This window comes from Carassius auratus, chromosome 38, assembly GCF_003368295.1.
Source record: "Carassius auratus strain Wakin chromosome 38, ASM336829v1, whole genome shotgun sequence".
In the NCBI taxonomy this organism is placed as follows: Eukaryota; Metazoa; Chordata; class Actinopteri; order Cypriniformes; family Cyprinidae; genus Carassius; species Carassius auratus.
The window spans coordinates 8,339,734-8,367,302 of record NC_039280.1 but is presented as its reverse complement, the minus strand read 5'-3'; the positions used below and the strand labels follow the sequence as shown (position 1 = coordinate 8,367,302).

At 38.1% G+C, this 27,569-nt stretch overlaps 2 protein-coding genes and 1 long non-coding RNA gene across 11 annotated transcripts in view; 1 reads left to right on the top strand and 2 right to left on the bottom strand.

Moving 5' to 3' along the window:
• The window catches only part of LOC113056916 (rho-associated protein kinase 2-like), a 47,758-nt gene extending 37,018 nt beyond the window's left edge, over positions 1-10,740 (top strand). The window contains exons 16-32 of one of the 3 annotated variants that reach the window (XM_026223844.1): positions 259-418; positions 672-832; positions 1,508-1,692; positions 1,833-1,902; positions 1,987-2,090; positions 2,312-2,498; positions 2,613-2,706; positions 2,899-2,993; positions 3,076-3,267; positions 3,343-3,511; positions 3,856-3,926; positions 5,073-5,161; positions 5,311-5,389; positions 5,534-5,792; positions 6,022-6,235; positions 7,496-7,762; positions 9,307-9,526. In XM_026223844.1, the coding sequence (XP_026079629.1) occupies positions 259-418; positions 672-832; positions 1,508-1,692; positions 1,833-1,902; positions 1,987-2,090; positions 2,312-2,498; positions 2,613-2,706; positions 2,899-2,993; positions 3,076-3,267; positions 3,343-3,511; positions 3,856-3,926; positions 5,073-5,161; positions 5,311-5,389; positions 5,534-5,792; positions 6,022-6,235; positions 7,496-7,762; positions 9,307-9,373 (2,463 nt within the window). In that variant the 3' untranslated portion in view covers positions 9,374-9,526. Of the gene's footprint in view, positions 1-258; positions 419-671; positions 833-1,507; positions 1,693-1,832; positions 1,903-1,986; positions 2,091-2,311; positions 2,499-2,612; positions 2,707-2,898; positions 2,994-3,075; positions 3,268-3,342; positions 3,512-3,855; positions 3,927-5,072; positions 5,162-5,310; positions 5,390-5,533; positions 5,793-6,021; positions 6,236-7,495; positions 7,763-9,306; positions 9,527-9,667 lie in introns of those variants that run through there. The other 2 variants (XM_026223846.1, XM_026223845.1) reach the window with 2 other exon arrangements.
• On the bottom strand, positions 10,524-13,914 carry LOC113056918 (uncharacterized). Its single transcript, XR_003277765.1, has 3 exons — positions 12,621-13,914; positions 12,503-12,544; positions 10,524-12,427 (listed from the first exon to the last, which is right to left on the bottom strand). It is a non-coding gene; the product is annotated as an uncharacterized LOC113056918 (long non-coding RNA).
• A 5,689-nt stretch (positions 13,915-19,603) lies between these two features.
• The window catches only part of LOC113056914 (sine oculis-binding protein homolog), a 29,667-nt gene continuing 21,701 nt past the window's right edge, over positions 19,604-27,569 (bottom strand). For all 7 annotated transcript variants that reach the window (XM_026223837.1, XM_026223840.1, XM_026223838.1 and 4 more), the window contains 2 exons: positions 22,532-24,598; positions 19,604-21,749 (listed from right to left, as the gene is read on the bottom strand). In XM_026223837.1, the coding sequence (XP_026079622.1) occupies positions 22,544-24,598 (2,055 nt within the window). In that variant the 3' untranslated portion in view covers positions 19,604-21,749; positions 22,532-22,543. The remainder of the gene's footprint in view (positions 21,750-22,531; positions 24,599-27,569) is intronic.

The window sequence follows — 27,569 nt, the reverse complement described above, 5'->3', positions numbered from 1 at the left end:
CAAGTCGTTCTCATTTCCTCCTTCCTCGTTGAGACAGTTGTGACATCATTAAAGGCTACAGTTGTGGATTCAGTCGTCATTAATGCCTTTCCCGCACAGTGTTGATCCTTCCCAGCATTCCCTGCTGAATTAATGTTGTACACAAATGGCTATTAGAAAGCTACAGACTTGATTTACTGGGGTTTACTCTCTGTTAATTGCATTTTATGTCCAACTGCTCTTCTAATGTCCCTCCCCCTCGTTTTATGCCCCCAATAGGAGAATAGCAATAACCAGATTGACATGACCTATAAGCTGAAGATGTTGCAGCAGGGGTTGGAGCAGGAGGAGGCGGCACACAAGGCCACAAAAGCTCGACTTGCCGACAAGAACAAAATCCGCGAGTCCATCGAAGGAGCAAAATCTGAAGCTGTGAAGGGTATTTAAAGAGATGAAAGATCCATTGAAATTAACATTGTTTTACGTGTGTTTCCATATTTCCTATTGAAACAGGAAGTCTGACAGTTCAGTTTACTTTGAAATGTGCAGTGGAGAGTACAGTGCTTTTGATTTAAGGGCTACATTGAAGGAGATTTGATTGAGGAATTGCTGGAATTGTTTTCTAAAACATTTAACAAAGATTTTATGGCTGGTTAACATGTCTGTCTGTGTATGTGTGTGTTTTCCCCTAGAGCTGGAACAGAAGCTGCAGGAGGAGCGTTCCTCTAAACTGCGTGTGGAGAACAGGGTGTTAGAACTGGAGAAGAAGAACTCCATGCTTGACTGCGACTATAAACAGTCACTGCAGAAACTAGATGAACTGCGACGACACAAGGAGAGACTCACAGAAGAGGTGTGTGGAGGATATCCATGTTTTCTGCTACCACTGCAGATGGCCAGTTAACTGATCAAATGTAATGGCTGTAAATGTCTCTTACTGGACATGAAACTGTATTTTTTATTTATTTATTTACACTTCTGTTAAAAAATTAATTGGGGTCATTTTTTAAATACTTTACGCAGGGGCAGGGATGCATTAAAATGATTAAAAGTGATGGCGATGATATTTATGGTGTTTCAAATAAATGCTGTTCTTTTGAACTTTTTATTCATCAAAGAGTCCTGAACAAAAGCATCATGGTTTCCACCAAACATTAAGCAGAATATGTGTTTTCAATAGAAAGAGAAAACCGTTACATTTAAATTGTAATATTTCCCTATTTTACTGTAATTTTAATCAAATTTATGCAGCCTCTGTGAGAATAAAGTGACTTCTTTCAAAACCATTAAACACCTTACTAGTTCTCAAACTTTTAAATAGCATTGTATCCGTTTATTTTGAACTATTATTATTTAAATATAACTGTTTCTTTGTATTATAATGGAAAGTAGTTTTTACTTGTTTATTTTTGACATGCAGAGTCTTTCATTTCATTTGAAGCATGTTTATCATATATAACAAAAACTTGTTGTTTTTTTCATCGCAATAAAAGTTGTTGCAACTCTCTCTCTCTCTCTCTCTCTCTAGGTGAAGAATCAGAGTCTGAAGATCGAGCAAGAGGTTCAGAAACGCACTTTGACTCAGAATGACCTGAAGGTCCAGAACCAGCAGCTTAGCACCCTGCGAACATCAGAGAAACAGCTCAAACAGGAGACAAACCACCTGTTGGAAATCAAACGTAGCCTGGAAAAACAAAATATGGAACTGCGCAAGTATGCAACACATGCATAAGATTTTCGTATTTATTACCTTTCTCACAAGCACATAACTTAAGTTTGTGATTGAGAACCTCTTCTGTTTTTGCAAAAGCATTGAAATGATACATATATTAGACAATTTTCTGTGATCCTAGGGAGCGTCAGGATTCTGATGGGCAGATGAAGGAGCTGCAGGATCAGTTGGAGGCAGAGCAGTATTTCTCTGTAAGAAGTCTAAACACTCTTTCCCTCCAGAAATAAAATAAACACTCAAAGGTCTAACATGACTGTGTGTGTGTGTGTGTGTAGACGCTGTACAAGACACAGGTGCGGGAGCTGAAGGAAGAGTGTGAGGAGAAAAATAAACTCTATAAAGACATGCAACAGAACCTACAGGAGCTTCAGGAGGAAAGGTAAGATCTTCATTCAATAACAAGCAGAAAAACCATAGCCTAGTGTGCAAAAGGTGTTCAGTTTCATTATTAAAACTTAAATGACAAGATTTAAAAAAATACTATTACAATATATCATACCCATACCAGTTTGTTTATTTTCATTTTTTTTACGTTGCAAGTGGAAGGTATGTGTTGTTTACATGTTGGTTTAAATTCAGTATCCTGTACCTTTTTCTCAGGGATTCTCTTGCGGCTCAGTTGGAGATCACACTAACGAAAGCTGATTCGGAGCAGCTGGCGCGCTCCATTGCAGAAGAGCAGTATTCTGACCTGGAGAAGGAGAAGATCATGAAGGAGCTGGAGATCAAAGAGATGATGGCCAGACACAGACAGGAGCTCGCTGAAAAAGACACCACCATCATCTCAGTGAGTTACACCACACTTCAGCTGTTAGCCGCTGTTACAGAAATCACATTTAGATCTGCAATAGTCTTGAGGGCATTGGATGGAGTTGGGTTTAATTGTCCCATCCTTCCACAGTTAGAGGAAGCTAATCGCACATTGACGAATGATGTGGCAAACCTGGCCAATGAGAAGGAAGAACTCAACAACAAGCTAAAGGAAACACAGGACTGTAAGTTACCCAGATCTTATATACTTTTTACTTCGTTTGATCATTTTAAAATAAAAATATTTAAAATTATTTTAAAATTAGTTTTTACTTAGATTTGTTTACGCAAGTTTCCAGCTGAATAACAGGTTTCACAGGGGCTGAATCTGGCTTTTATGTGTCTCTGTGATGACTGAGAGAATTTTTAATTTTCAGACCTGCAGAATCTGAAGAATGAAGAGCAGTCCATCACTCAAGGGAAACTTGCCCTTGAGAAACAGCTTCAGTCGGAGAGAACTCTCAAAACACAGGTGCAATCCAATTGAGCTTGTTGATTTGTATTTACTGCCTCAGTTACTACTTTTTCTAAATTGTATTGGCTTTTTACTCTAGGCAGTGAACAAGCTGGCGGAGATCATGAACAGAAAGGAGGTCAGAGGTGGTGGAAGTCGCCGTGGAAATGATACGGACGTGAGGAGGAAGGAGAAAGAAAACAGGAAGTTGCAACTGGAGCTGCGTTCCGAGAAGGAGAAGCTCAACAGCACTATCATCAAATACCAGAGAGAAATCAACGACATGCAAGCGGTATGTCTGAAAAATGGCACACGTCTTGACATATAGCCAGAGTGCTTGTTTCTTACTCTTGTTTATTTCCTGCAGCAACTGGCAGACGAGTCTCAGGTGCGTATCGAGCTGCAGATGGCTCTGGACAGTAAAGACAGTGATATTGAGCAGCTGCGCGGCCTGTTGAACTCTCTTAACATCCAGTCGCTCGACTCTGCCAGTATGAGCAGCGGCCCGGACATGGACACTGACGAGTCACTATCAGGTACTATGAAGTCCTTTTCCAAACTTTTTTAATTATGTTTTCCTTTTTCATAACTTTTCTTTCTAATTCACTTACCTTGTGTTTTTTTTCACATCGTTCCAAGTCACGCTTCTTTCTTTCTGCTTAGTTTTGGTCTGGTTCTCAGTTCAACTTTTGATCTTTCACCCTTCACCTCATTGCAGAGCCTGACCCTACAGGTGATCTGCATGGCTTTCAGTGCATGACCTTTTGACCTCTTAAGACTTGCGTGGACCTTATGCTTTCTCTTGACAGGCTTTTCTCTGATGTAGTTTTATAAAACTGCTCTGTTTTATTATACATGTCTTTCTCTGTGTGTTGTACAGAGACAAGACTGGAGGGTTGGCTTTCTTTACCAGTGAGGAACAACACCAAACGCTTCGGGTGGGAAAGGAAGGTATGTTTTGTATGTTTGAAACAAGTAGTTTGCTAAAGATGTTATGATGCTATGATGTTAAAAAAGTGCAATAGTATTAACATCAACATGACATTAAAATGGACCAGTCACTTAAGTAATCTGTGAAACATAAAAAAGTGTAACTTTTTGATAATATATTTATTTAATTTAGATCGATTTTTTATTAATTTATGGTATCATATGACATCATGGTGGATTAGTGATTATTTAGGCTAAATTAATGTGTACAGTTTTATCTTGAAGCAAAAGGATTAACCTGTTAACTGTCACCCCATCCCGAAAACGGACGCCTACGTTGACTATACTATATTACAAACAAATCTAATCTAATCTTGACAAACTATATATCGTTGGAAAGGTCTAAGACTCCCAAATATATGTTTTACCAATATTTTTTGTTAAAAATTATGTAGGAAAAGTAATAGATTAATTTATGAATTTATTTATAGTGCACCCTCAGAAATCTACATTAACTACGTAACTATTTAATCTACATTACGTAACTATTTAATAAACCTGTCCTATTTGAATTATGAATTCATGCGACCACATGACAAATACTAATTACCTGGACTAAACCTAAAACTAGGGCTGCACAATGAATCAAATTTCCAATCGGGTTTATGGATGCCACAATTACGTAATCGTTCAAAGTGGCAATTAATCATTCAAAATCCACTTATTTTATTTTGTACGCTTAAGATACGTTTTTTTCTTTCTACATGTCATCTTAAGAATTTTTTCCTTTTTTTTTTTTTTTTTTAAAGAAGACACCAATCCAATGTATATTTGACATTTGAGGCTTAAAACTGTAGAAAAGCACTAAAGGTGTTTCAGTTAGTGTTTTCAGCTTGTTTATTTTCATATAAAAAATATGGCATGCAGTTGCATCAAAAAATGGTATAAACATAATTCAACGTAAATTGTGATAATCGTAATTAATAATCACAATTAACAAATTTGAGGGAATAATTGACAGTTATGATTTTTGTCATAATCGTTCAGCCCTACCTAAACCTCAAGTGACTTTGCAAACAGGAGCCAAAGCACAAGAGTTGAAGTGCTAGACACTTATACCCTTGCATTAGAAATTAGAAAGTCTTTTGTTTCTTTTCTCTCATCTAGTATGTTGTGGTGAGCAGCAAGAAGATTCTTTTCTACAACAGCGAGCAGGACAAAGAGCATTCCAATCCTTACATGGTTTTGGACATAGAGTGAGTGCTTAAACTCTTTAAATCCATTTGATTACACAAATATATTTTGTCCCAGTGTAAAAGAAAAATTGCCCTTTATCTTTTTGACTGACTTAAGTCATTTCTGTCATCTTGTCATTATCTTACTTTCTCTGGTATTTCCTTGACAGTAAACTTTTCCATGTGCGTTCGGTAACCCAGACGGACGTCTATCGTGCTGACGCCAAAGAGATCCCCAGAATATTCCAGGTATATTGGTACCACAGATAACACAGGCAGGGTATCAGGGAACTTGAAACCTGTAAAAGTTTATAAAATCATATTTGAATCCTAAGAATAATGGGTAATCTAAGGACTCTTTCTCATCTGGTGGCTTTTCATTACTTCCCCCAGATCTTGTACGCTAATGAGGGTGAGAGCAAGAAAGAGCAAGAACTGGAACCTCTTCCTGGAGACAAGTCCAGCTACATTTGCCATAAGGGTCATGAGTTCATTCCCACCCTGTACCACTTCCCCACGAACTGTGAAGCCTGTACCAAGCCCCTGTGGAACATGTTCAAACCACCTCCAGCTCTCGAATGCAGACGATGCCACATCAAGTGCCACAAAGACCACATGGACAAGAAAGAGGAAGTCATCGCTCCCTGCAGAGGTGAGAAGGGACTCTCTTCTTTACTACCTTAATGAGTTAGAGAAAAAAAAAAGGTTCACTTGCTCCAGGAAAACCCTAGGATATATTAAGAAACATTTTTTTCAATTGTAAAGTATTTATTCAAGTAGGATTTACTTTTAGATAGAGCAAAATACTATGCAATTGTGTGTGTGTATATATTCACTTTTTGTTCTCCTCCTCCGCTGTTCTTTTCTGCGTCTATCTCTAGTGAACTACGACGTGTCTACGGCCAAAAATCTGCTGCTGTTAGCATCGTCCCAGGAGGACCAGCAGAAATGGCTTAGTCGGCTCATGAAGAAGATCCCTAAAAAACCTCCAGCACCAGAAGCCCCTCACCGCTCCTCTCCCAGAGTTCCTGTTAAACTACCAAGCAGTCAATCCATGAGGAGACCCAGCCGACAAATACCCTCCAGCAAACCCAGGTGAGCACTAAGCCCTGACATGCCTTCTTTAATGCAAAATTCAGTTAATCATTTGGCTGTGTCCAGTTTTATCTTGTGTTTTCATGAGTTTACACTGTGCTAGTTCAAATACATTGCCCAGGTTGTTGACTCATCAGTCGGTCTCTAGAGAGGATTACATAAAGGCCTGGTTTTCATTCACAGATCCTTTCAGTCCAGTTTATTCAAAAATGAAAGCTGTCATCATTTACTCATTCTCAAGTTGTTGACTCACAATAAGTTTAGCAGAATGCCCAAACCGCTGTTTTACCTACAATACAAAAAAGAAAATCTGTAGTATTTTACAAATGGAAAAAAGCTCTTTTGAAGTGGTTTTGCAATTACACGTATACACATGAATCTGTTTTTTTCTTTCTCTCTTTTTTCCTGAAAACCTTGATTTTATTCCCCACAGTGTAATTTCCGCTACATCTTAAATTGTGTATTATATAGAAGCCCGTTTCCAACTCTGAATAAAAAAATTCAGAGCTTTTTTTTTTCAATTCAGATTTTTTCTTACATTCTGACTTATAAATTCTGATATAAACTCACAATTACGAGGATGAAGTCCATTTCTGAGGGGAAAAATAGACTGTTCTCAGAATGTCGAGTTTATATCTCGTGTTTATATGCGTGTTATAAAGGAAAAACTGAAACACAATTGTGAGGATTTTTTTGTTTTATTTTTCCGTGGCAGAAACGGCCTTCCATATTATTATCATTTTGCTGTCAAGGTGACATTTTTTCGTACTCTAAACAAAAATCTGTAGAATTTAATTTGAAACAATTGTCAGAAAATGTTATAAATTTCACAAGAAATCTCACATTTTTGCAAAGAAACAAGTAACATATTGAATTTAAAAGAAAAAGTAAAAAGACTGAAATATTTTTTTCTGGAAAACATTACTTTAGTTGTCTTTGCTCAGTTTACTATTTCAAAGAATAATTTGCAGGTTCTTGGTCACGGTCTTTCATTTTTATAGAAAAAAATGAATCTTGGTTTACATTTGTAAAATATCTTTTTTGGTGCATGGAATAAATAGTCGTACGGGTTTGGAACAACATTAGAGTGAGTGAATGATGACAATTTACTGTGTTTCATTTTTGCGTGAACTGTCTCTTTACCATCTTGTTCTGTAATGTTTGATTCTAAGACGGCTGTTCATATAAATCAATGCAGAAGCGCTAGAAACGTGTTTAACACCGGTTACACACTAGAGTGCTACTCTATATGATACACAGGTCTGTGCACAACGTAAAGGAACCAACAGCATGTCCGGAGAAATCTGGCTTCATCTACCACAAGGGCCATGAGTTTATTCCTTTATTCTACCACTTTCCTGCCAACTGTGAGGCCTGTACCAAACCCCTGTGGAACATGTTCAAACCTCCTCTGGCCTTGGAGTGCCAGAGATGCCAGATCAAATGCCACAAAGAGCACATGGACAAGAAAGAGGAAAGTCTCAGACCCTGTGCTCCAGACCCGTTCAACCCCCAATTCAGCACGGGGTGAGAGGAGAACAAGGCCAACTTGGAAGTTTGGATGATGGATGTTTAGCTTTAGCATGCTTCAGTGACATCATTCAAGAGCTTTCACAGTTTAATCGCAGTGCTTAACTAGCAGAATAACACTTGACGGTCTTTGCTAATGGTGGCTAACTGGATATAAAGCTTAAACAGTGTTACGCTGGGCTACTTTTTGTAACTTGGGATGCAAGATAACAGCTTGGGCATTAACGAAGCACGTTTTGTCTTTTGTATCTAACTCAGGTTTTTAATTGTGATTAGTAACTAAATACTGAAAGTATACATTAGATGTCTCACAGAGAGGCCTGTGTCTTTAACTTGATTGCACATTTAGTACCAAACTCAAGATGCATACAGATGTACAGCCTTTACAGCTTCAGCAGACATTAAGCCGTGGCCAGTCTTATTTTTAAGGTTCAGCTTAGTTCTAGTAATTACCTCTTATGTGCCAAGTAGTCACCTAAGCTAACTTCCTCCAGACCTTCCCGAGACGGTCTGTAGTGAGGTTGGTGAAGGCTTGGCTCAATGCTTCATTCATTCTCCTCCACCTGCAGGCCTCTGGATTCTGAGCTTCAGGACTGGCACTGGGCTCTGGATGACGTGGATGATATAGATTATGACCATATGTTTCATTTCTGAGGAGCATGTGTAGGGTTCAAACAGGGTAACTACTTACATTGGGGCTCTGTTCCAAAACCTCCTAACCCACCTGCTTTGGCAGCATTTAGATTATTTGCTGTAATGTAATGCATAAGAGGGGGATCTTAACAGTCAGTCATTCTAGTAATTTGATATCATAAATGTTTTTGAATGCTAAATGTAGAATAAATTAAGATATTTTTGATATACCCTCCCATAGACGGCAAGTGTCTTTACTCAATCAGGGTTACCCCGGCGCCATTTTGGAGATGATCCACTGAACAGACACAATAAATGATAGGATACGCTGTTTACGGTTTACAAAGACGTGGTCTTATGGGTTTGGAACAACATGAGGGTAACTAATGACAGAATTTTCATTTCTGGGTGAACTATCCCTTTAAAATAAAGGGTTACCATAAAATTATATTAAAGTGGTGTTAATTATAAACATAAATGTAATTTATTATTAAAAAGTGATAAAAACCAGTTGAATCCAATTGAAAATGATATTTTATCCAAGATTTGTATGTGTAGGCTATTGTATGTGTAAATATTTTTATGCTAACACTAAACTGCTCACTTGGTTTTGGAACAGAGTCATGCAGTGCCTATTTTTTTGTGTGCAGTGGGTTTCGTTTGCTTTTGAAGCTAATTTAAGCATGCGAGTGTGTTAACTCTTTGTGTGTGAAAGATTTGGCCAAAATGGGATATGGAGAATTTGCCATAATCCAAAAGAAGTTTCTGTACCGATTCTCATGAACACCCTCTGCCCTCCAATGCAAAGCTGAATTGTTTTTCCAATCTAATGAAGAAGAGGTTTGTTCAGAGAATTGGTATTTGGCCTGCTTGTGTTTCTTATTTGACCTTTGACCCTCTTGCCCTAGTCCCCCTCGACTGGACACTCCAAAGATGAGGCGAGGAGACTCCACCAACAACCTTCTGAACAAATGAGTCCGTTTGATTACAATGTTTACAAACTGTTTATCAAGAAGACATTTCAGCTGTACTGTAAAAGGAAAAAACTGGAAGAGAACGTGCATCAAAACAGTATTTTTATTTTTTAGGTCTGTTTTGTTCCCTTTTGCAATAAAAGTTTGAGACCTGTTGTGTGTTTGCAGGTGTGTTAATCTGCTTCTCTTGAGCTTGATGGCACTCTGTGGTGATTTTTTTTTAAATGACCAAAGGATTTTTCATTCCTCTTGGGTTGTGGTGAAACTAACTTTCTCTTTCTCCCTCATTCTCTAGTTAACCCTTTATTGGGATTCTGGTGCTGCTACATGGTGATTTGGGGTTCTTCCTGTCACACCAACAAAAGACCTTTGTCGTAACTTTTCGCACATTTTGGCAAATCCAAAAAAAGTGAGAGATGCACAAATATTGATGAAGGCTTTGCTGTCGTGGTATGGCTTTTATTCTCTGGGCATACGGTTGCTTCGACTTCAAGAGCACTACAGATCTACACAGAACTGAAGGGTCAGCGTCACACCAAACTTCTTACTCATTTGAGGCCAGAGTTGACCTGAACAATAAGACTGAACCGGCCACAGAATGTGGATGACAGCTGGGTCTGACCGCTGTCTTTAATGGCTAAGACAGTAGTGCAACACACACCACATAAACGGCTAGAAAACACTACATATGTTTCTCATTCCTTCATAAATGCAATGAAAGTAGTGTTTCTTCTTGTAGTGTTTTTAACTTTTTACTCCACTGTGTCATCAAAGCTTGATTAAACCCTCTCTGATCATGAATGCATCCCATAATGCTCTCTTGGACACCTGTGCTGCTCACTCCCTAGTGTGAGTCGAATGTAATCGGAGGAGGAACCTTAATTAACGGGACATGATGGTATGATTAACAGAGATCAGCATCTAGATGTGAGCTTTACATGTGGCAGGAGTTTCTAGAATGTTTCCAGCAGTCAGTTTGTTGCCGGTCATCATATAAAGTTGATCATCAGCTGTTAAAAGTCGAAATTTTGGGTCCCATGCTACGGCTTGCGCCAAAAACTGATTCATTTTGCAAGCACATAACTGAAATGTTCATAAGACGGTGTCTGAATGTCTGAAAACCACATTTAAATTCATTAAGTATTTTGTAGTTTTTTTAATTTTGTGATTTGAAGTGGTCTTTTTTTTTTGTGTGTGTGTGTGTGTGTATCTTCATCCTACCAAACAGTGTGTATCTCTGGATGTGCTGTGAATGCATATCCGTGTTCTTTTACACGTTATATATATAAATATATGAATATACAGCGTATATTTGACCTGCCATCTTACCAGTTGGTTTGCTATTTATACAGGTCTGGGCACTTCTTTTATTTTAAAGCGCTGCCTCCTGATTTGCATGTTTTATATCGATGTACTGTTTGACCATAAAATGAAAAGCATATGTAGCTGTGTTGTTTTTGAAACCCTGTATAACATTTGCTTATTTTTGTAAACAAAGTAGTGAGTTAAATAGGTATATAGCTGTGAATGTAGTAAAAGGAAGTAAAGTTTTAATATAAACAATGTGGTTGTACTTTTCTTTCCGCTTTAATCACAGGAATAACATACATTCTCAATACACATATGATAGTTATTGCACTCAAATAACACTTGATTATCTGGGGAGTTCAACTGATTACCATAAAATAATAATTCGGATAATTAAATGTATAAAACATGAGAGAAGTAGTTCCGGCTACGATGTTCTTCCGCAAGACGCAAGCAGTTCTGTTTATTAACCGCTAGAGCGTCAAAGGTTACTTACTGCAGCTTTCTAACAAATCACACATTTTTGCACATTAAAGGAATGTTTATTGATTTATAAAATACAAAGTAACATATTTTAAAGTACTCCCAAAAGAAACATTAGTTGTGCTTTAGACCCAATAGTTATTAAAATAATTTTCTAAGTTTGTACTAGAACACCGGAGAGTTCAAAAGAGTCGTATGGTTTATTAGCTTTGCATTAATTAACGTGTTCATTATATCGCCATATAATACAGATCAATAAAGATTATGCTCGATATAAAAATGGTGCATATTTTAGCCTATGTAAACATCACCCCTTTATGAACTACAGTAAACCATCTGTTCAGCAACCTGATATCATTCATCAGTTTTAAAAAGCTTGAAAATTGCGCACAAAATATTTTCCTTTCTGAAAAGAAAAAGACTTACTAAACTTCTTACAGTATAACAACTGAAAAAAAAACACACAGTATATCTGAACATGAAAAGGCAGGGAGGTACAGGCAAGAAAACTACCAGGAATTATAAGAAAGTGTTGGAATAAGTGAGGATAGGAATGTTATTACTGTTTCATAACACTATTTGGTCAGACTTCTGATATACTTGTATTAAATACGATTCATCATTTGACATGAGTCTATAACATTCATATCTGTTTTCCTTCACAGGAATATGAGATTTATAGCAATTATACTGAAAACAAGAACACTGTCCCACATCCCGATACATAATCTATTTGCATGTTCTGGAGAAAATACCAGTGCTTGCAAGGCGGCAAAATAAAAGTGTGGAAAACTTTACACTTAAACTGACCATAAGTATCAAAGTGTAAAGCCATCAAAATGCAAATCAAAATGCAAATAATATAGTCATCACTTTTGAATTTTGAATTAAACATATTATATATATTATATATAGATATATATAGATAAATATAAAGCACAGATTAAAACTTCCTTGGAAAGACTAAATCAACTGAAAAACCCAGAGCATTGTAAGAATTTTGCTTGTACACATTTACGCAAAGTCAATAAACCTTAAATCTTTTAAATTGCAACATAGAAAGTGTTACACACAAATAGCACCTGGCCTGAATCTAGTTTAGTTCCTCTTCTTCTTCAAAAAAAAAAAAAAAAGCAGACAAAATACATAGAGACAAACTGTATGCAGAAAGTTGCATCTCCTTAATCCTGTTTCACTGCATGAGGTGTGTAGTAGATGACTGTGACTGTGACCCACATGTTCATGACAACAAACCGGATGAGGACTGGAGAAGAAAGATAAAGATGGCAATCAACACTTCACTTCAGTTCACATCGCATCAGGAAGCTCTTATACTGACCTTGTGCGTCTCCTGTGGTGATGACGGTGGTGAAGATCCGTGCTGACCAACAGAGCAAACATTCAATATCAATACGACAGACTGGAAAAGTGCTTAGTCTTTCTTTCGTGTCACTTACCCAGGCATGTATATGTGGCCAGAGCCCAGATGAGAGTGCAGCCGCTGACCTGACCAGAGTCCTTTGAGTGCCACAGACACTGAAGCTGTGCCAGTTTACTGCCAGCACTAATGAAAGTGCACAAACTCTGAGAGACAATGGCAAAATGGAAAACTTATTACCATTCAAAAGTTTTTACAATCCAGTGGTTACTGCTGTTAAAGTCATGGTTTGGGGAACCCTGCTTTATACAATATGTAACAATGGATCCCTATTAAAAAATGTGTAAGTGTTAAATAATTAAATGTTGTATTTAGCATTAACATTACCTTATATTATTTTATGAACAAATCTAAATTAACATATCCCAGTTGGCACTTCAACATTGATTCAACGTTAAAACAACGTCAGGTACCAGGGTTGAATCGACGCTGAATTACCTTTTGATTTAGCAAATTGGATGTCATTGGTGTTACATTGTGTTATATCACAAATGTTGACTTAAACAAGAATGTTTGAAATGTATTGTTTCAGTTCATGGTTTCATGCAGGGGCGGGTCTACGTGGTGGCCAGGGGGGGGGGGAAATTCGATTGGCCACACCAGGTGCCCCCCCTATAAGATGTCTTGTGATTGGTTCATTTTATGGCCAATCAGTCTATAGACTATTATTCAACAATTGCACAGTTTACATGAGCGTTCATCTCCATTATAAAAATAACATATTGTGCAGTTTCCAACATTGCAGGTATTTTAACATAAACAAAAAATAAACAAAAGACTCACATCATCACATTTTGCCAGGGGAAGTACGGACTTACAAAAATATATCAAATTGTTTACACACCTTCACAGTTTTTGTTGCCTTTTGATTAAGAGAATACTTAATCGTGTTGACATATTGCTTGACCTCAATGTTAAAAGCAATAAAAGATGTTTTGGAATGCGCAATACATTTATGAATGTAAAATTTTGCAAAGAGAATAATGAAATTAATAATGAATGTTTCATTAGGCCTAGTCTTAGTTCTGTTGAGGTCATAAGGGCCAAAAAGAACATCCTTCCAAAACAACTTGAAATCTTTCTCAATTTTTTCTGCAATAAAATTAGTCTCTACTGAAGTTCGCGATTCAAAGAAGTGCAGCGTTGTCAACGCTCGTCGCGATCTTGGACTTTTACTTTATAAAGTGTGGGAAGTCGAGACACTCGTGATGGGTAGTTCGGATCATTTAACCGACTCCTACTTTCGAGTCGCGTTCAGCAAAATGAACGAATCTTTTTTCGAGTCATTTAGTTAACTTTAGCAAAATCTAATTAAAATGTTACGTGGTACTACCCCAACACATCTAGTACTTACGCAAACGTTGATCACACTACAAACAATACAAAACTAAAATGCTATAAAGATACAGAAAATATTCTTTACCTGGGTCTTCAGTCTGTGATTAACTCTTGTCTGACAAGTCTTCGGGTTCAAATAATTCCTTAATCACGTGACTGATCCATGCGCTATTTGTGACATTTCTGTCACTGTTTTTGTTACTGTTTCTTTAGGATCTGTGGTGTTATTATTTTATAAATAAATAAAACCTTTTTTATAAATAAAATATTGATTAAATTGTCTTTTTGACTGTCTATCAGTAAATAAACACTAGGCTATATAATCCAAGTATTTATATCCTAGCTTAATGTTTAATTCAATTTTGAGTTTGTTGGTATAATAATTGCTTTTCCAAGCAGACTTGACAAATTGGTCTAATATATGTATACGATGCTTGCTCAAAAGGACATAATAACATTTTGAATCCTAATTAAACAAGTAACACTACATTGCTATAGTCTAATCTGAAGGGTGAACTCAAAAGACATAAATCATACAACAAGGTAATTTTTGAAGATTAGAATCAACTGTAAAAAATGTTAAATAAAATAAACAAAGTGTCGCCGTCATAGAGACGACTCGTTCTTCCCTAGTCACATTAAAGATTCGAATCGTTCAAGAACGACACATCACAAGACTCCAAACAGAGCTGGTAGGTAACCTTTCATGTAGCTGGTTTAATAAGTTTGTATGGTTTTCTCAGATCATTGTTTTTACTCAGTCAGGCTCTGCACGCGTTGGTCGTGGTTGATTTCAATCGAATGTTCAGTCAACGTTTAATAAAACACAATAAAGTAAAATACGCTGGGCGCTATCATAAAATATACAGTCATGTTGATTTGCATATTTTGTATCAGTTTATTTTGTGACAGTGACCACATAGCAAGATTGCACCAAATTACAATATGCACAGAATGTTCCATAATAATAATTGTCTGGTGACACGTACTTGTTAATGCATGAGAGCAACTGATAGTCAGTTAAATTGTCAGGCCTAACTCATTTACACGTGAAATGACATGGATGCATTCTGTGCATTTCTTTCACAATTTGAATTTTTTTTTTTTTTTTTTTTAGATTGAGAATAACAGACACATATAAGTGTTTCTTTTGAAGGCAGGGAAGACAGCAGTGCCAAGCCATGAAAAGAAGTAAAGATATAGGGAGTTTCTTTAAAATAATAAAAAAACATGTAAAAATGATTTATTCTCAAATGTAACTTAATGGATATATACAGGGATGACAAAAAACGAAATTAATAAAAAATGTGCTTTATTACTGCATTTTTTTGCAAGTAATTTTATTCAAGTAAAAAATCAAATCAAATCAATAGGATTTACTGTAGAATTTAGCTTTTTTGGTCACTGGCGGCCACCCCATTTGGAGGCAGTGCCCCAGCATGGCCCCCCCCCCACTGAAAATGCTCTAGACACGCCCCTGCTTTCATGAAATATTACTGAATCAAAAAATAAATATTGGTATAATTAATTAATTTTAGTCTTCTCAGTCGTGTTTTGAGATTTTATAGTATAACCAATTAATAAGTCTATTAATTTATGTCTCAAGTTAGAAAGTCAACATAATTTGAAAATGACACAACTATAAATCAATTAACTAAGCAATCAAAATAAAAACAATGAAGAGCACTCTTGGAGAAAAGAGAATTGGAGTGTGCCTCTATTTTGTTTTTAATAAGCAATTCACTGGGTTAAACAAATACTGTTACAACACAAAAATTATACATTTTAAAGCAACAAGTTTTATAACAACTTCATAATCAAAAGACAAGTTTATCTTTTTTTTTTACTCTTGCCGTTTCCTTCTTTAATTTAGAAAAAAGAAAAGCAGACATACTTTCACTGAGCAGCTTTGCTGCCTCTTGCTACCCTGTTCAAAGAACCATCTCTCTTGCTCTTTATTAATGCAAAGGCTTGCCAGTAATAAATAATACTAAAATGTTCTCCAAGTACACAAAAAAGATTGAGAAACAACAACAAGGTTAAATGTACAAGATTTCGGGTGAAAGGAGTGTGACAGGTGAGGGTGGGCAAATTTAGCAAAATCTCGGATTCATACAGGACAGACAAAGCATCTATACATCCATACTAGCCAGATAACAAAGTTGATTTTATTATTTGTGTGTGTGTGTGTGTGTGTGTTTGTTTTTTTATTTTATTTTTTTACAAAGTGGGTTTTGCTTTTTTTTTTTTTTAAACAAGCAGGCATTGTTAATTACAGAGCACAAATAATTAAGGCAGCTCAAATGTTCGCCTCAAAAAACTTTTAACATTAGATCCTTAAAAACTGCAGTTTGCTCTTGTTATTTTACACAGGCATAGTGTCTCTCACGCAGAGCGCAGAAATAAGAATTTGTTGTTGCATAATTCCGGCTGTTGACAAAGCCATCCTCTTAATACCGCCCACAGGAATGATGAACAAAAACAACAACAACAAAAAAAACATTTCTTACATGGCTACAAGAGTGTCGCGATATTACTGACCCCTTTGTCACATACTATAGATGTTGAAAACTCACATCTAAGCTGCCTCTCATTTTTCCAGTTCTCTTGATTTGACATCATTACAGTAGAGCTGACGTTGCTGTGATTGTTGTTTGGTTTGAGTTGTATAACACTGCTCGATGAGGGATGCACTGATTGATTGGTTTTGCTGGTATGTGAGTTGGGCTGGATGGGTTTCTGCATCTCCATCTTGTTTCTGTGCGTGTGGCTGATCTTTGGCCACAGCAGTGCTCATGTTCCCCCTGTCTGATTAAACAGAAGCCCTCCAAACATTCAGAATGACTAATTTTGGTGAATGAAAAAGCCAAGTGCTCTCTCTGTACCCAGCCTCGGGGCTGAAAGACAGTTTGGCCACTGAAACAGGCGCCTCTCTAGTAGATCCTTTGAAACGCTCTAGGATTACAGTATTGCACACAAGTTCTATGGTTTGTTATTTCAGTTCATTTTAACTCCTTGCATCTCTCATCTGTGCTTCTTTGTGCTTGCTGACAGAACACACTTCGCTTCCCTCTAGTGGACTAATGTTGCCATGTCCTTTAATTGTAAGCAACTTTTCTCCTTTTTTATGAAGTTTCTTGTAAGGGTCGCATTGTCTTGGGATTATTATTTTCAAAATTAAGTCTTGTATTTATTTGCCCCTAATGGCATGAACATGTGACCCGACCACTAGCAGTTGTTAAATATCCCCAATTGTTTGCACATGATTCCACATTTAACTCTCATGTTTTGGTTGTTTTTCATACGAAAATAGCTTATTTTTTTGACTCATACTACCTTTCAAAAGTTTAAGGCCAGTAAGATTTTTTTTTTTTATCTCAACAAGGATGCATTAAATTTATCATGTGTCAGTACCAATTCTGTTCTTTTGAACTTTCTATTCATCAAAGAATCCACAAAAATATTAGCAGCACAACTGTTTCCAACACTCACAATAAGAAATCATTCCTAAGCACCAAATACAAATATTAGAATGATTTCTGAAGGATCATGTGACACCTGAAGACTGGAGTAATAGTTGCTGAAATTCAGCTTTGCCAATTCATGGCATTTTCACAGGAATAACTTACATTTTAAAATATATTCAAACAAACTGATATTTTAAAATGTAATAATATTTCCCAATGTTAACGGTTTTACTGTTTTTTTTTTTTTTTTTTTTTTGCTGTGTCTTGCTGACCCCGGACTTTTGAACGGTGTTGTATTTTGGTGAGAGAAATTGCTTATTTCGGCCTTGTTTGGGGGAAAGTTTTATTTTTTAGGAACATCTGGCAATCCCATAATAGACACTAGATATTTTGCACTCTGGAAACTCTGGATCACCATCATGCCATTTAGAAAGCACTGAACAGCAATCAAATAGGAGTTTTTTTTTTTAAGATTACTGGAACTTCATGAGAGAAATTATATTGTTTTGTGGCCATTAATAATAGCTGACGCACAGTTTTACAGTGTTTACCATAAGTGCAATGACTATCTCTCCCATACAATGTACACATACATACACAGTGTCTCTCTGTTGTTGTCAAGGACAGCTTCATCTGCTATGTCCCACACACACACACGATTTTTTTTTTTGCTGGTGTCATTGTCTTGTCTGCGTGGGACCGCAGACACTACAACAGTGTTGGGTTTCAGGGCTATATCTGTCCCAGCCCAGTCTGTGCTGCTCCGGTTACAACAGCAAGGTCACACAAGCACACACACACATATACACATACACAGGAAAGTGAAAAAAAATCATATTTCATGTCTGTGAGATGTGTAATGGGTGTTTGGGTGGTGTGTGCAGCCATAGGAAGTGATTTCAGTATGACATGACCTTAAATTGTCCTTCAAACACCCATTTAATCAACATAAACAAGCTGTTACTGCTGCTCTAAAGAGTAAACTGTTATAGAGGAAGTAAGTTTGAAAATGGGAATAAAAGTGTATAGGTCAGAGTGACAAATTTAACAGAACATCTGGATATCAGAGTAAAAAAGAAATGTGACTCCCAACTGTAGATTTAAATCTCATACTGTGACTGTTTCACCGTTTCTGCTTTGATTTGGCAAAATTGCTACTGTATATCTTACAAAGCAGACTTGCAATTGAGACATTTTATTTCATAATTGCAACTTTGTCTTGTCAACTACATTATGTCACAGTGAGAATATTTCTCATAATTGCAACTATATTTCCTATAATTGTGACTTTATATCTTACAGTGTGTCTTATGTTCTTATTTAAGATTCATCTAACGATTAAATTGTTTATTTTTTTCTCTGAGGTGGGATAAGAGGGGAGAAGTGAAAAGGCTGAGAATGAAAGAGGAGGAGGAGAGAGAGGAAAAAAGCTAGGAAATTTGAGTCAATAATGAAAGTGACATATGATGCTGTTGCTGGCTCCTTGTGACCAATCCAGACATGTAATGTACGTTTGGTTGTGCCGCACACACAGTATCAAGATTCTCAGATCAACACTGAGATTCACTGTTTCTCCTATAAACACACACACACATACACACTCAGTCCATGTGTTTGGTGTGTGTGTGTGTTTATGCTTGTCTGATATTTTGCGCTTTTTATCAATCTGCTCTCTGTAACACCTCCATCCAGAAGGAGGGTCAGCCAACCGAATCAGCACTGACAAAATAAATCTGACACAGGAATGTGTGTGTGTTTGTGTGTGTGTGTGTGGGTTTAAATCTGACACTGGAATGAGACTCCACCACATACAAACCCCAGAGAGAAATCCAGTCCTTACTCTAACCAGTCACAATTAGACCTCTGAGCCTGCTCTTAAAAAAATATACCACTGTGAAACTGAATCCTGCAACAAAAAGTACAGAGGAATAGGGTAGGATTGCACTCTACTTTGTACGTTGTCCAAGAGCAGAGAGAAAAAGAAGAGGGGAAAAGAGGGAGAGAGAGAAGTGGTAAAGGTTGCAGGGGAGATTTGGGTCAGTGTTGGCCAGTTAAACTCAGTTTATATGAGAGTAATCAGAGAAAAAAAACACCAACAGTAAAGATGAAAACCAAAAGATAGAAACAAAAGAAAATGAAAAACAAAACAAAAAAGGATAAAAGTAACCAAAAAAAAAACAGGTAAAAAAAAAAAAATAAACAATTAAAAAGTAAATAAAAACAACAAAAATAAAAAAGTATATCAAAGTGACTTAAGTAAAGAAAAAAAGCAAAAAAAAAAAAAAGTAAAGCAAAGAATCTCTGATCTGAAATTCTGTTCTAATGAAATTGTTTAAATTAAAATATTTCATTTATTTCTTTTTTCCATGTATGACTGAAACTTTTGTATTCATCAATATTGTCAAATAATGTGTATTTTTGATTTGTGTATTTTTTATTTCATCCCCCTTGTGATGTCCGACACATTGCTTGACAAATTTTTGACTCGAATTTTAGACCTTCTCCCAAAATAAATTGGCAAACTTGAATGTTTTGTCAAACTGAACTCCATTTTGGCCAGAAATCGGATACACCTCCCAATTAAACACACACAAACACGCACACGCTTGGCTTTAAGGTTCACTCCTCCACTTCAGTCAAAACAAATAACCTATGCACCCAGGTGCTAACCATGCATTCAGCTCTAACAGTACTCTGTGTAACTAAAATCATTTTGGCTCGATGTCCACCTAACCAACCCAGTCTACCTTTAAGCTAAATGTTCTTGGCATCTTGTGTAAGTGAATGCTATACTGAGGCACCTTGGAACTAACTGAAACTGTTCATGTAACCATAGCTGGAAAGGAAGTGATGAACATAATTTAGCACTGATTGGGACTTGGCGAAAAACTAGAGCATAAAAAAACCCTCAAGAATGTACCCTTGACACCAGCTCACAGCTGCCCAAGACGCTTACTGACCTCTCCACTGGTTTTGATTGTACTCTTGATAGCAAACCCAGGAGGGATTTTTCTTAAATAAGAGCACTGCAATAAGATGGATACTGATATAAATAATGAGAAATCCAACCCAAATGCCCCTGTGGACACTGATTTCCATCTAAGCCATCTGATACATCAGGACAGTGTGTACACAACCCACCAGCAGTGTTAGACCGACTCTTCGCTGAGCCGTGCACCGTGGCAATGAGTGCTTGTGACTGAACAGACTGGATGGGACAGTCTCCAAGCCAGTGGCTGCAAAACTAGCAGCCAACAGTTCGCCAAAATGCTTGGTGAGGCCTGTACCCTGTAATCCTCAATCAAATCATTGAGTGAATGAATTGTAATTGCACTATAAACCAGCAAACCATCCACAAACACTGCTCTCCAGTAATGCAGACTACTTATCTTCTGGTTCTCTTCTCCAACGATAGATGAGTTTCCAGTTTCTTTCCAGGGATGAAATGAAAGTTCACTCCATCCTTCTGTTTTTGTACTCCCTAAAGAGTGTGTGTACGTTTCTCTCTTCCTGTCTTTTTTGGTGTCCGGTTCCAGAACACCTCTCCCTCAGAAAGGAGAGAAAGGAAAGAGGTTAAGAAAGAGTACAGAGTGTTTTGCTGGTGTTGCAGATACTGATACACATAGTCAGAGGAAGTGAGGGGGAGAAAGATTTGAGAGGAGAGAGTATTCAGAGTTTTAGAGCAACTCTGCATCTGTATTAGTCTTTCTGACGGAAACTATTGAATCAGAAGCATCCAAACGTATCCAGACAGATTAAACCGAGCTTCTTTGAATGCACACACAAAGCAGAAAACTGGTCCATCCATCTGTGGCAGGATTTGACCGGCCCTGTTCCAAATTATAGTTATTCATGAGCCTGTTTGATTGGCAGCCTGACAGACCTATTGTGTTTGACTTAATCTCCGCCTTTTTAGAAATCTGTATATGTACACTGTAATGCCACCTCAAAAACAGTAGAGGAAACTCCTCTCAATGGATGGACCATGGATGGACAGGTCGAGTAGAGAGGATGAGAAATATCTCTTCCATCAACTAGCAGACTGAGAACAGACTTTGCCTGAAGATATCGCAGTTGAAGGTCAAACATCACGTCCGATCTACTTCCCAGATTAACACTTTGTGTCAGTCTTTGTTTAGCCGAAAGGGGTGGAGACGGAGCAGACTGCTGCCCAATCCGGATGATCTGTGTGCATATTGTCGCAACGTGTATGTGCGTGTTTGGAAAAGTGGAGAAAACAAGGTTGACATCTTGATTGACTGGATTGTGGATTAAGTCTGTGGACAGCTGATGGTCTCTGCTGCAGTGCAGGTCTCTTTATCCCTTTGGTGAGATGGTGATTTCTATAAGAGAGAGGTTGGGGAAATAAAAGAGAGATACATAAGAGAAACAAAGAGTAATTGCTAAATTGTCGCAGACAGCCTTATTGGTCTTTTTTGATCTGTTTGAATTATTTATATGAGTAAAAGATCATTCAGGAAAAATTTTTAAGAGTTTCCAGAGTATTAAAGGGATAGTTCATCCTAAACTCAAAGTTTTGCCAGCTCCAAATTGACAAAATGATATTTGATTTATTTCAACAAGGATGCATTAAAATTAATTAGAATTGACAATAAAGATATTTATAATAAATACAGTTCTTTTGAGCTTTCTATTCTTCAAAGATTCCTGAAAAAAAATTATTTCAGAAACAGAGATTTCATCAGATACAATGTTTTATTTATTTATTTATTTTTTTTTTATCAAAAATCACCATGCATTTTAATGGTAGTGTATGTTAGATATATTAGTGAGTTATAGACTTACATTAACTTTTGTGAAAATGTTATGGTGCTTTTGCTTCCTTTTGAATTAAGAATACTCTAGTTAAACATTTAATTGTATAGAAAAGAGGGACAAAATTCATCTCAAAATTTACTTTTTGTGTTTAAATAAAAAATATTTAAATATTTGTTTTTATTTTTGCGTGATCTATTTCTTTATTATAAAAATCTTAAAAAGAAAAAAAGCAGAAAAATGTACAGCATTATACTGGCATTATAGCGCTTAAAGCAATCTAAGAATGAAGGCAGACATACAGTAAATCATAAGACTACTAAGGAAGTGGACAAAATCTGATCCTCACCTGTCCTCTATTTCACTTGTTCTGATTGCGGATACGCAGACACCTTCTCTTCAGTGGAGGCTCCATTTCCATTGGAACGGTTCCTGTTAATGGTGCTGTCAAGCCACAGGGTAAAATGGCAGCGGTTTTGTCAGCAGGTTTGGGCACGGGCTGAATGACACAGCCAGGTTTGGGCATTAGGGGCAGGGCATAGGCATGGTCCTCACCAGATGGGGCATCTTCAGGGCTCTGAGGTTTGTCCTCCCCTGTTACTGCGGTAATGGCAGACTGGTCATTTGAGCTTCTCTTACCTGCTGAGTCTCTTTCTGTTGCTAAGCAGCTGTTCTCTTTCAGGTCCTCTCCTTCTAGATCAGCCCCCGCAGGCTCGTCGCACACAGCGGCAGTTCTGCGGCAGGGGTCCACTAGAGGGCGCTGCTCTAACAGAGGTGTTCTGATCGAACTCTCTGTTGGAGGCACATTACAGCTCCCATTAACAATCACATTGCAGGGTGTAGCAGAGCCAGGCTCCGATTTAGCTGTGGTGGTGTTGCTAGGAACAGAGAAGTCACTGCATGTGATTGGATGGGAAAGTGGCGGTGTGCCACTGCAGTAGGACGGGTCGGCACAAGGCAGAGCCACGCTAGCCAACGGACTTTCAGCATTACTGTCTCTGTGGTTATCTTCTATTTTACCTGTGCTAGTACCAGCTGACCCATCCACCTCAGTTTCACCCAAAACTGCAGGTGGTGGGCTTAACCCGGGCTCTGCTTTTACCTGCACACAGGTTACAACCCTCTGGATAACTAGCTGTTGCCGGGAACGGCGACATGTTGTTAAATCAATGACTCCATCTGCTGGTGTGTCTTTCTGGGAGTGTCCAGAGCTTCCGTTACCAGAGTTCTCTGTTTTAACCATGAGCTCTGCCACGTTTGCCCTGCCCTGCTCCGTCTGTTTGGAAAATCCTGGCGAAAATGTATCTGAGGTGGGAGGGGCTTGCTGAAAGTCCCTCCCCTCCCCTCTGGAGGTGCTTTGAGAAAATGATGGTGGTGCTTTTGAAGCACTCCGCTCGCTTGCAGCATTCAGAAGTGTTCCATCATTTCCTGGTCGGTCACCAGAAGCCTGCGGATTGAAGGGTATGGGCACTGGAATGGGTATGGGGACCGGTAATGGCACAATCACTGGATAGGGCACTAATAATGTTGGTGGTGGCACTAGGGGGGCTAAAGAAGGTATGCCAATATTCATAATGGGTGGAACTGGGATGGGTCCAGCTGGCATCATGTTAACTGGGGGGAAAGGCAAGCCTGGCATGTGGCCACCGGGATGTGGCATCATACCCGGAGGGTTCCCAGGAAGGTTTGGGTTGGAGGATGGGTGCATGTGGGGGGAAAAGAGCGGGCGGTACATAGGGCTTGATGGAGGACCCAAAGTCCGAGGAGGAGGTGGTGGCCCAATGCCAGGAATCATGGGATTGGAATGAGGGCTGTTGGGGCCTGGGGGACGTAAGAACGGAGGGCGGATCTGCTGCATCATCTGGTGCTCCATAAAGAGAGGGAGAGGAACTGGGCCACGCGGTGTCATCACCATCGGCGGGCTGCCAGGCGGCACACCCAGAGCTGGATGTAAACCTGCTATCGGTGGTGGAGGAGGAGGTGGCGCTAACGCAGGGCTTTCATGCAGCCGCGGTGTGGGGATTTTCGTAGATGATGAGGACGAGGATGATGAGGACGAGGATGAACAAACAGTTCCAGTTTCAGATGGCGACCCCGAGGTGGATCCAGAAGGTCCCGCTACAGTGGTGGCACCCCCTGGTGAAGGTGCCTTGCGACTGCGGAGCTCATTTAGAGGTGCGCTCCAGGACTCGGGTGTAAGGAGTTGTACACCCGCTGTACTCTCCGATATCGTATCACTCGTGGGGAGAGGAGGGTTACATAAACCCCCTGGCAGTGCGGCCTGAGTCTCTTTATAGAATATGTCCATCTTATACTGGTTCAGACACTTTGCACTGCAGAACTGGAGCCGTCTTTCACCAGCTCCAAAATCCAGGTACTCCTTAGTGTGGCGGATGTGTTTGCACCAATCGCAGACCTGTAACATAAACAACCACAAAATTAACAACCTAAATTATAGATTAATACTTCACAATGTCTATATTAAAGCATACTTATACAAGCACTCTCTGTGGACTAAGACATCATTAAAAGAGTATGACTGTCCTTCTCTATTACTAATATATATATATATATATATATATATATATATATATATATATATATATATATATAATATATATATAATGCTAAAAGGGTTCTTATTGTGTATTTTTCTGATTATTGTTCTGTAACTCGTCCTAACACATTGGCTTTCAGTATTTTTGACACATGCATCCTCACATACACAGACACACTCATTACAAGATGTCAGGAGTCAGCTGCCCAAGGCAAGCTGCAGGGTCAAACTCTGACAGCCACTACTAAAAGGTTTTCCCTTCAAGGGGCAATTATGCATGTGGATTTTGAGTGTGTGTATGTGAGTGTGTATCTGTGGCACTGCAGGTGACACTAACTGAGAAAGACAGTGACAACAGACTGAGATAGACAGGACCGAGGGGCTTAAACCTGTGAGACAGAAAATGTGGGTTGTGTGTACATGTGAGAGTAAGACAGAACTGGGGAACTCTGGGTAATTAAACAATATGTTGTCTACTGCTAACACAAAGAATAACTTAACAGGGGGATAAACAGGCCAAAAAATAGACAAGTAAACATCGTCATAACTATTCTATAAGGAAGAAATACTACTAAATGACTGAACACTGCTTCTGTCTCACTCCTTTTCTTTGACACTCCTTCTGCCAGGAAAGTTTTGTCTGTCCAATCACTCAACAAAACTGTCTTGGAATTGATAAGGCTGTCACTCTCCAGAGAGGAGGTCAGTCAAAGTAGTTAAGTGGAGAAAATTTGCCTCAGGCCTGGCGAGTAGAGTACATAGAAAGAGATTTTGCAAACATTGGCTTGTCATAAAGACAGACAGGTCGACAAAGACAGACCTGGCAACACAACTAACTGCACACAGAATGGGGGATTCACAAAGAATGAATTGCATTGTTCATTTGCATGGACTGCTTCAGATGTTTTAGCTCCCAAATTTACTAGGTTTATGCAAATTAAGTAATGGTGCAAACACCCAAATTCTTGTGAATCGGTTCTGGGTGTTAGCTTGTGGTAGAACTATTATTGTTAGTGTCTTTAATAAGCCTAATTAACATAGAAAGCAGGCATGTTTCATGCTAAAATACTACATGGTAATGTGCTACATTCTTGAATTTGCCCCAAAATGAGGTAGAAACAAATGACACTCTCATGCTATAACTACACACAAGCTGAACACAGTGGAAATCCAATAGCTACAAAGCCCTATGCATGCTTGGGTTGATATGTGTTGTGTCCAAATGTGTGTACTGTTTACTAATGCATTGGCTAATGCCAATACCGCTTTTGAATCCGAATCAGAATATGATTTGCCTCAGGCCTACCTGAGCAGACTGCAGAGACAGAGATTTCTCTTAAGACTAGTGAATTGACTGCCAAAGCCAGAGTTCCACTGAAGATAATGAAGGCATTTATCATATGCCACTACTGTCAATGATGGACATTCATCACACGGATAAAGAGAGAGAGAGAAAGAGGGAGGCTCGCTGGAAGTAGACACACTTGCATATATACACATTGTATAGTAACACAAGTCTACTTCCAAGACACAAGTTTCTTAATCAGTTTTTTAACCTTATTTTCCAGTAAAAACAAACATACTTAAAGCAAGATAAATTTACATTGGATAACTGCATAAAATAAGACCTCACAGTGTATCTTTTTATGCTAATGAGGTTTATGTTTAAAACAAGTGGGTAACGTCAAAATATATTCTCAGAAGAAAGTCTTATTATATTACTTTTGCTTCTTAACCAATGAAGGATGTTGAGCTATTATTATAGTAAAATATTGATTAATGAAAGTATCTATTTAGAACAAATCAAAAGACATATATACATACAAATAAATACACATCTGATTTTGAATCAGTAATCCAATCTTTAGTGTATTACTTGAAGTGATATAATATGGAAGAAGCTGGCTGCCGCAGGATGATGCGGAGAAAAATAAAGCTGACAGACACCATTCATTCATGAATCAATGTGATTTTTTTAATGAATCCTTCGCTCTGTTTCAAATGTGGGAGCTCTGACCATGCCAGTTAACACGCATAAACCAGCTCGAGGCATGCCTGGATATTCTCAATTATAAATGATTTTCATATTTCCTGAGTTTAAAAAGCGAGACAGATGGAGACCACTTAACAAGTCATGGCTCTCTAAGAGAAATTTTACTGCACATTACCCTAATGGACTTCTTTTTTCTCTCGCTCGCTTCTCTCCACTGTCTCTCTCTTTCTCTTAATCTTTCACTCACCCTTATTTAGCTTTGCTCTCTCTCTCTAACATGGTTGAGAGGAAATTACTGTCATTTACTTCTGCTGTGGCCGTTAAGCTGATGTCCGTGACCATGCTGCGAGTAGCTGTACGCTCTTTTACTGTAATTACCTGCTAACGTACGGCTGCCAACTCAACGTTAGAGAGGAAGTTTCTGTGCAAATGCTTTTCTTTTCCCATCATGCACACCCTCTGGCCCCAGAATGTGTCTGTTCTCGACCAGCCATATGCTGATTTTATACACACACACCTACCCCACTTGTCCATTCATGTGGAAAACAGTAACATTCAATGCAGATTGACAATGTTTAAACAAAAACATGAAATATGGAATGTCAGAAAGAAGTAACAAACTGTTTCTACAGCTAATAAAGTAGATAAGCAGAACACCTCACGATCTAGTCTTGAGTTAACAGTGCAGGTGTGTGATTTGACCAGTCTTGTGTCAAGTGCTAAGTCTTTAGGAATTTACGAAAGAATTTATGGGTCATATTTCACCCCGAAATAAAACAAGCACATACAAAGTCATTAGGTTTCTAACTGTGACATTATATTCATCAATTTAATGCA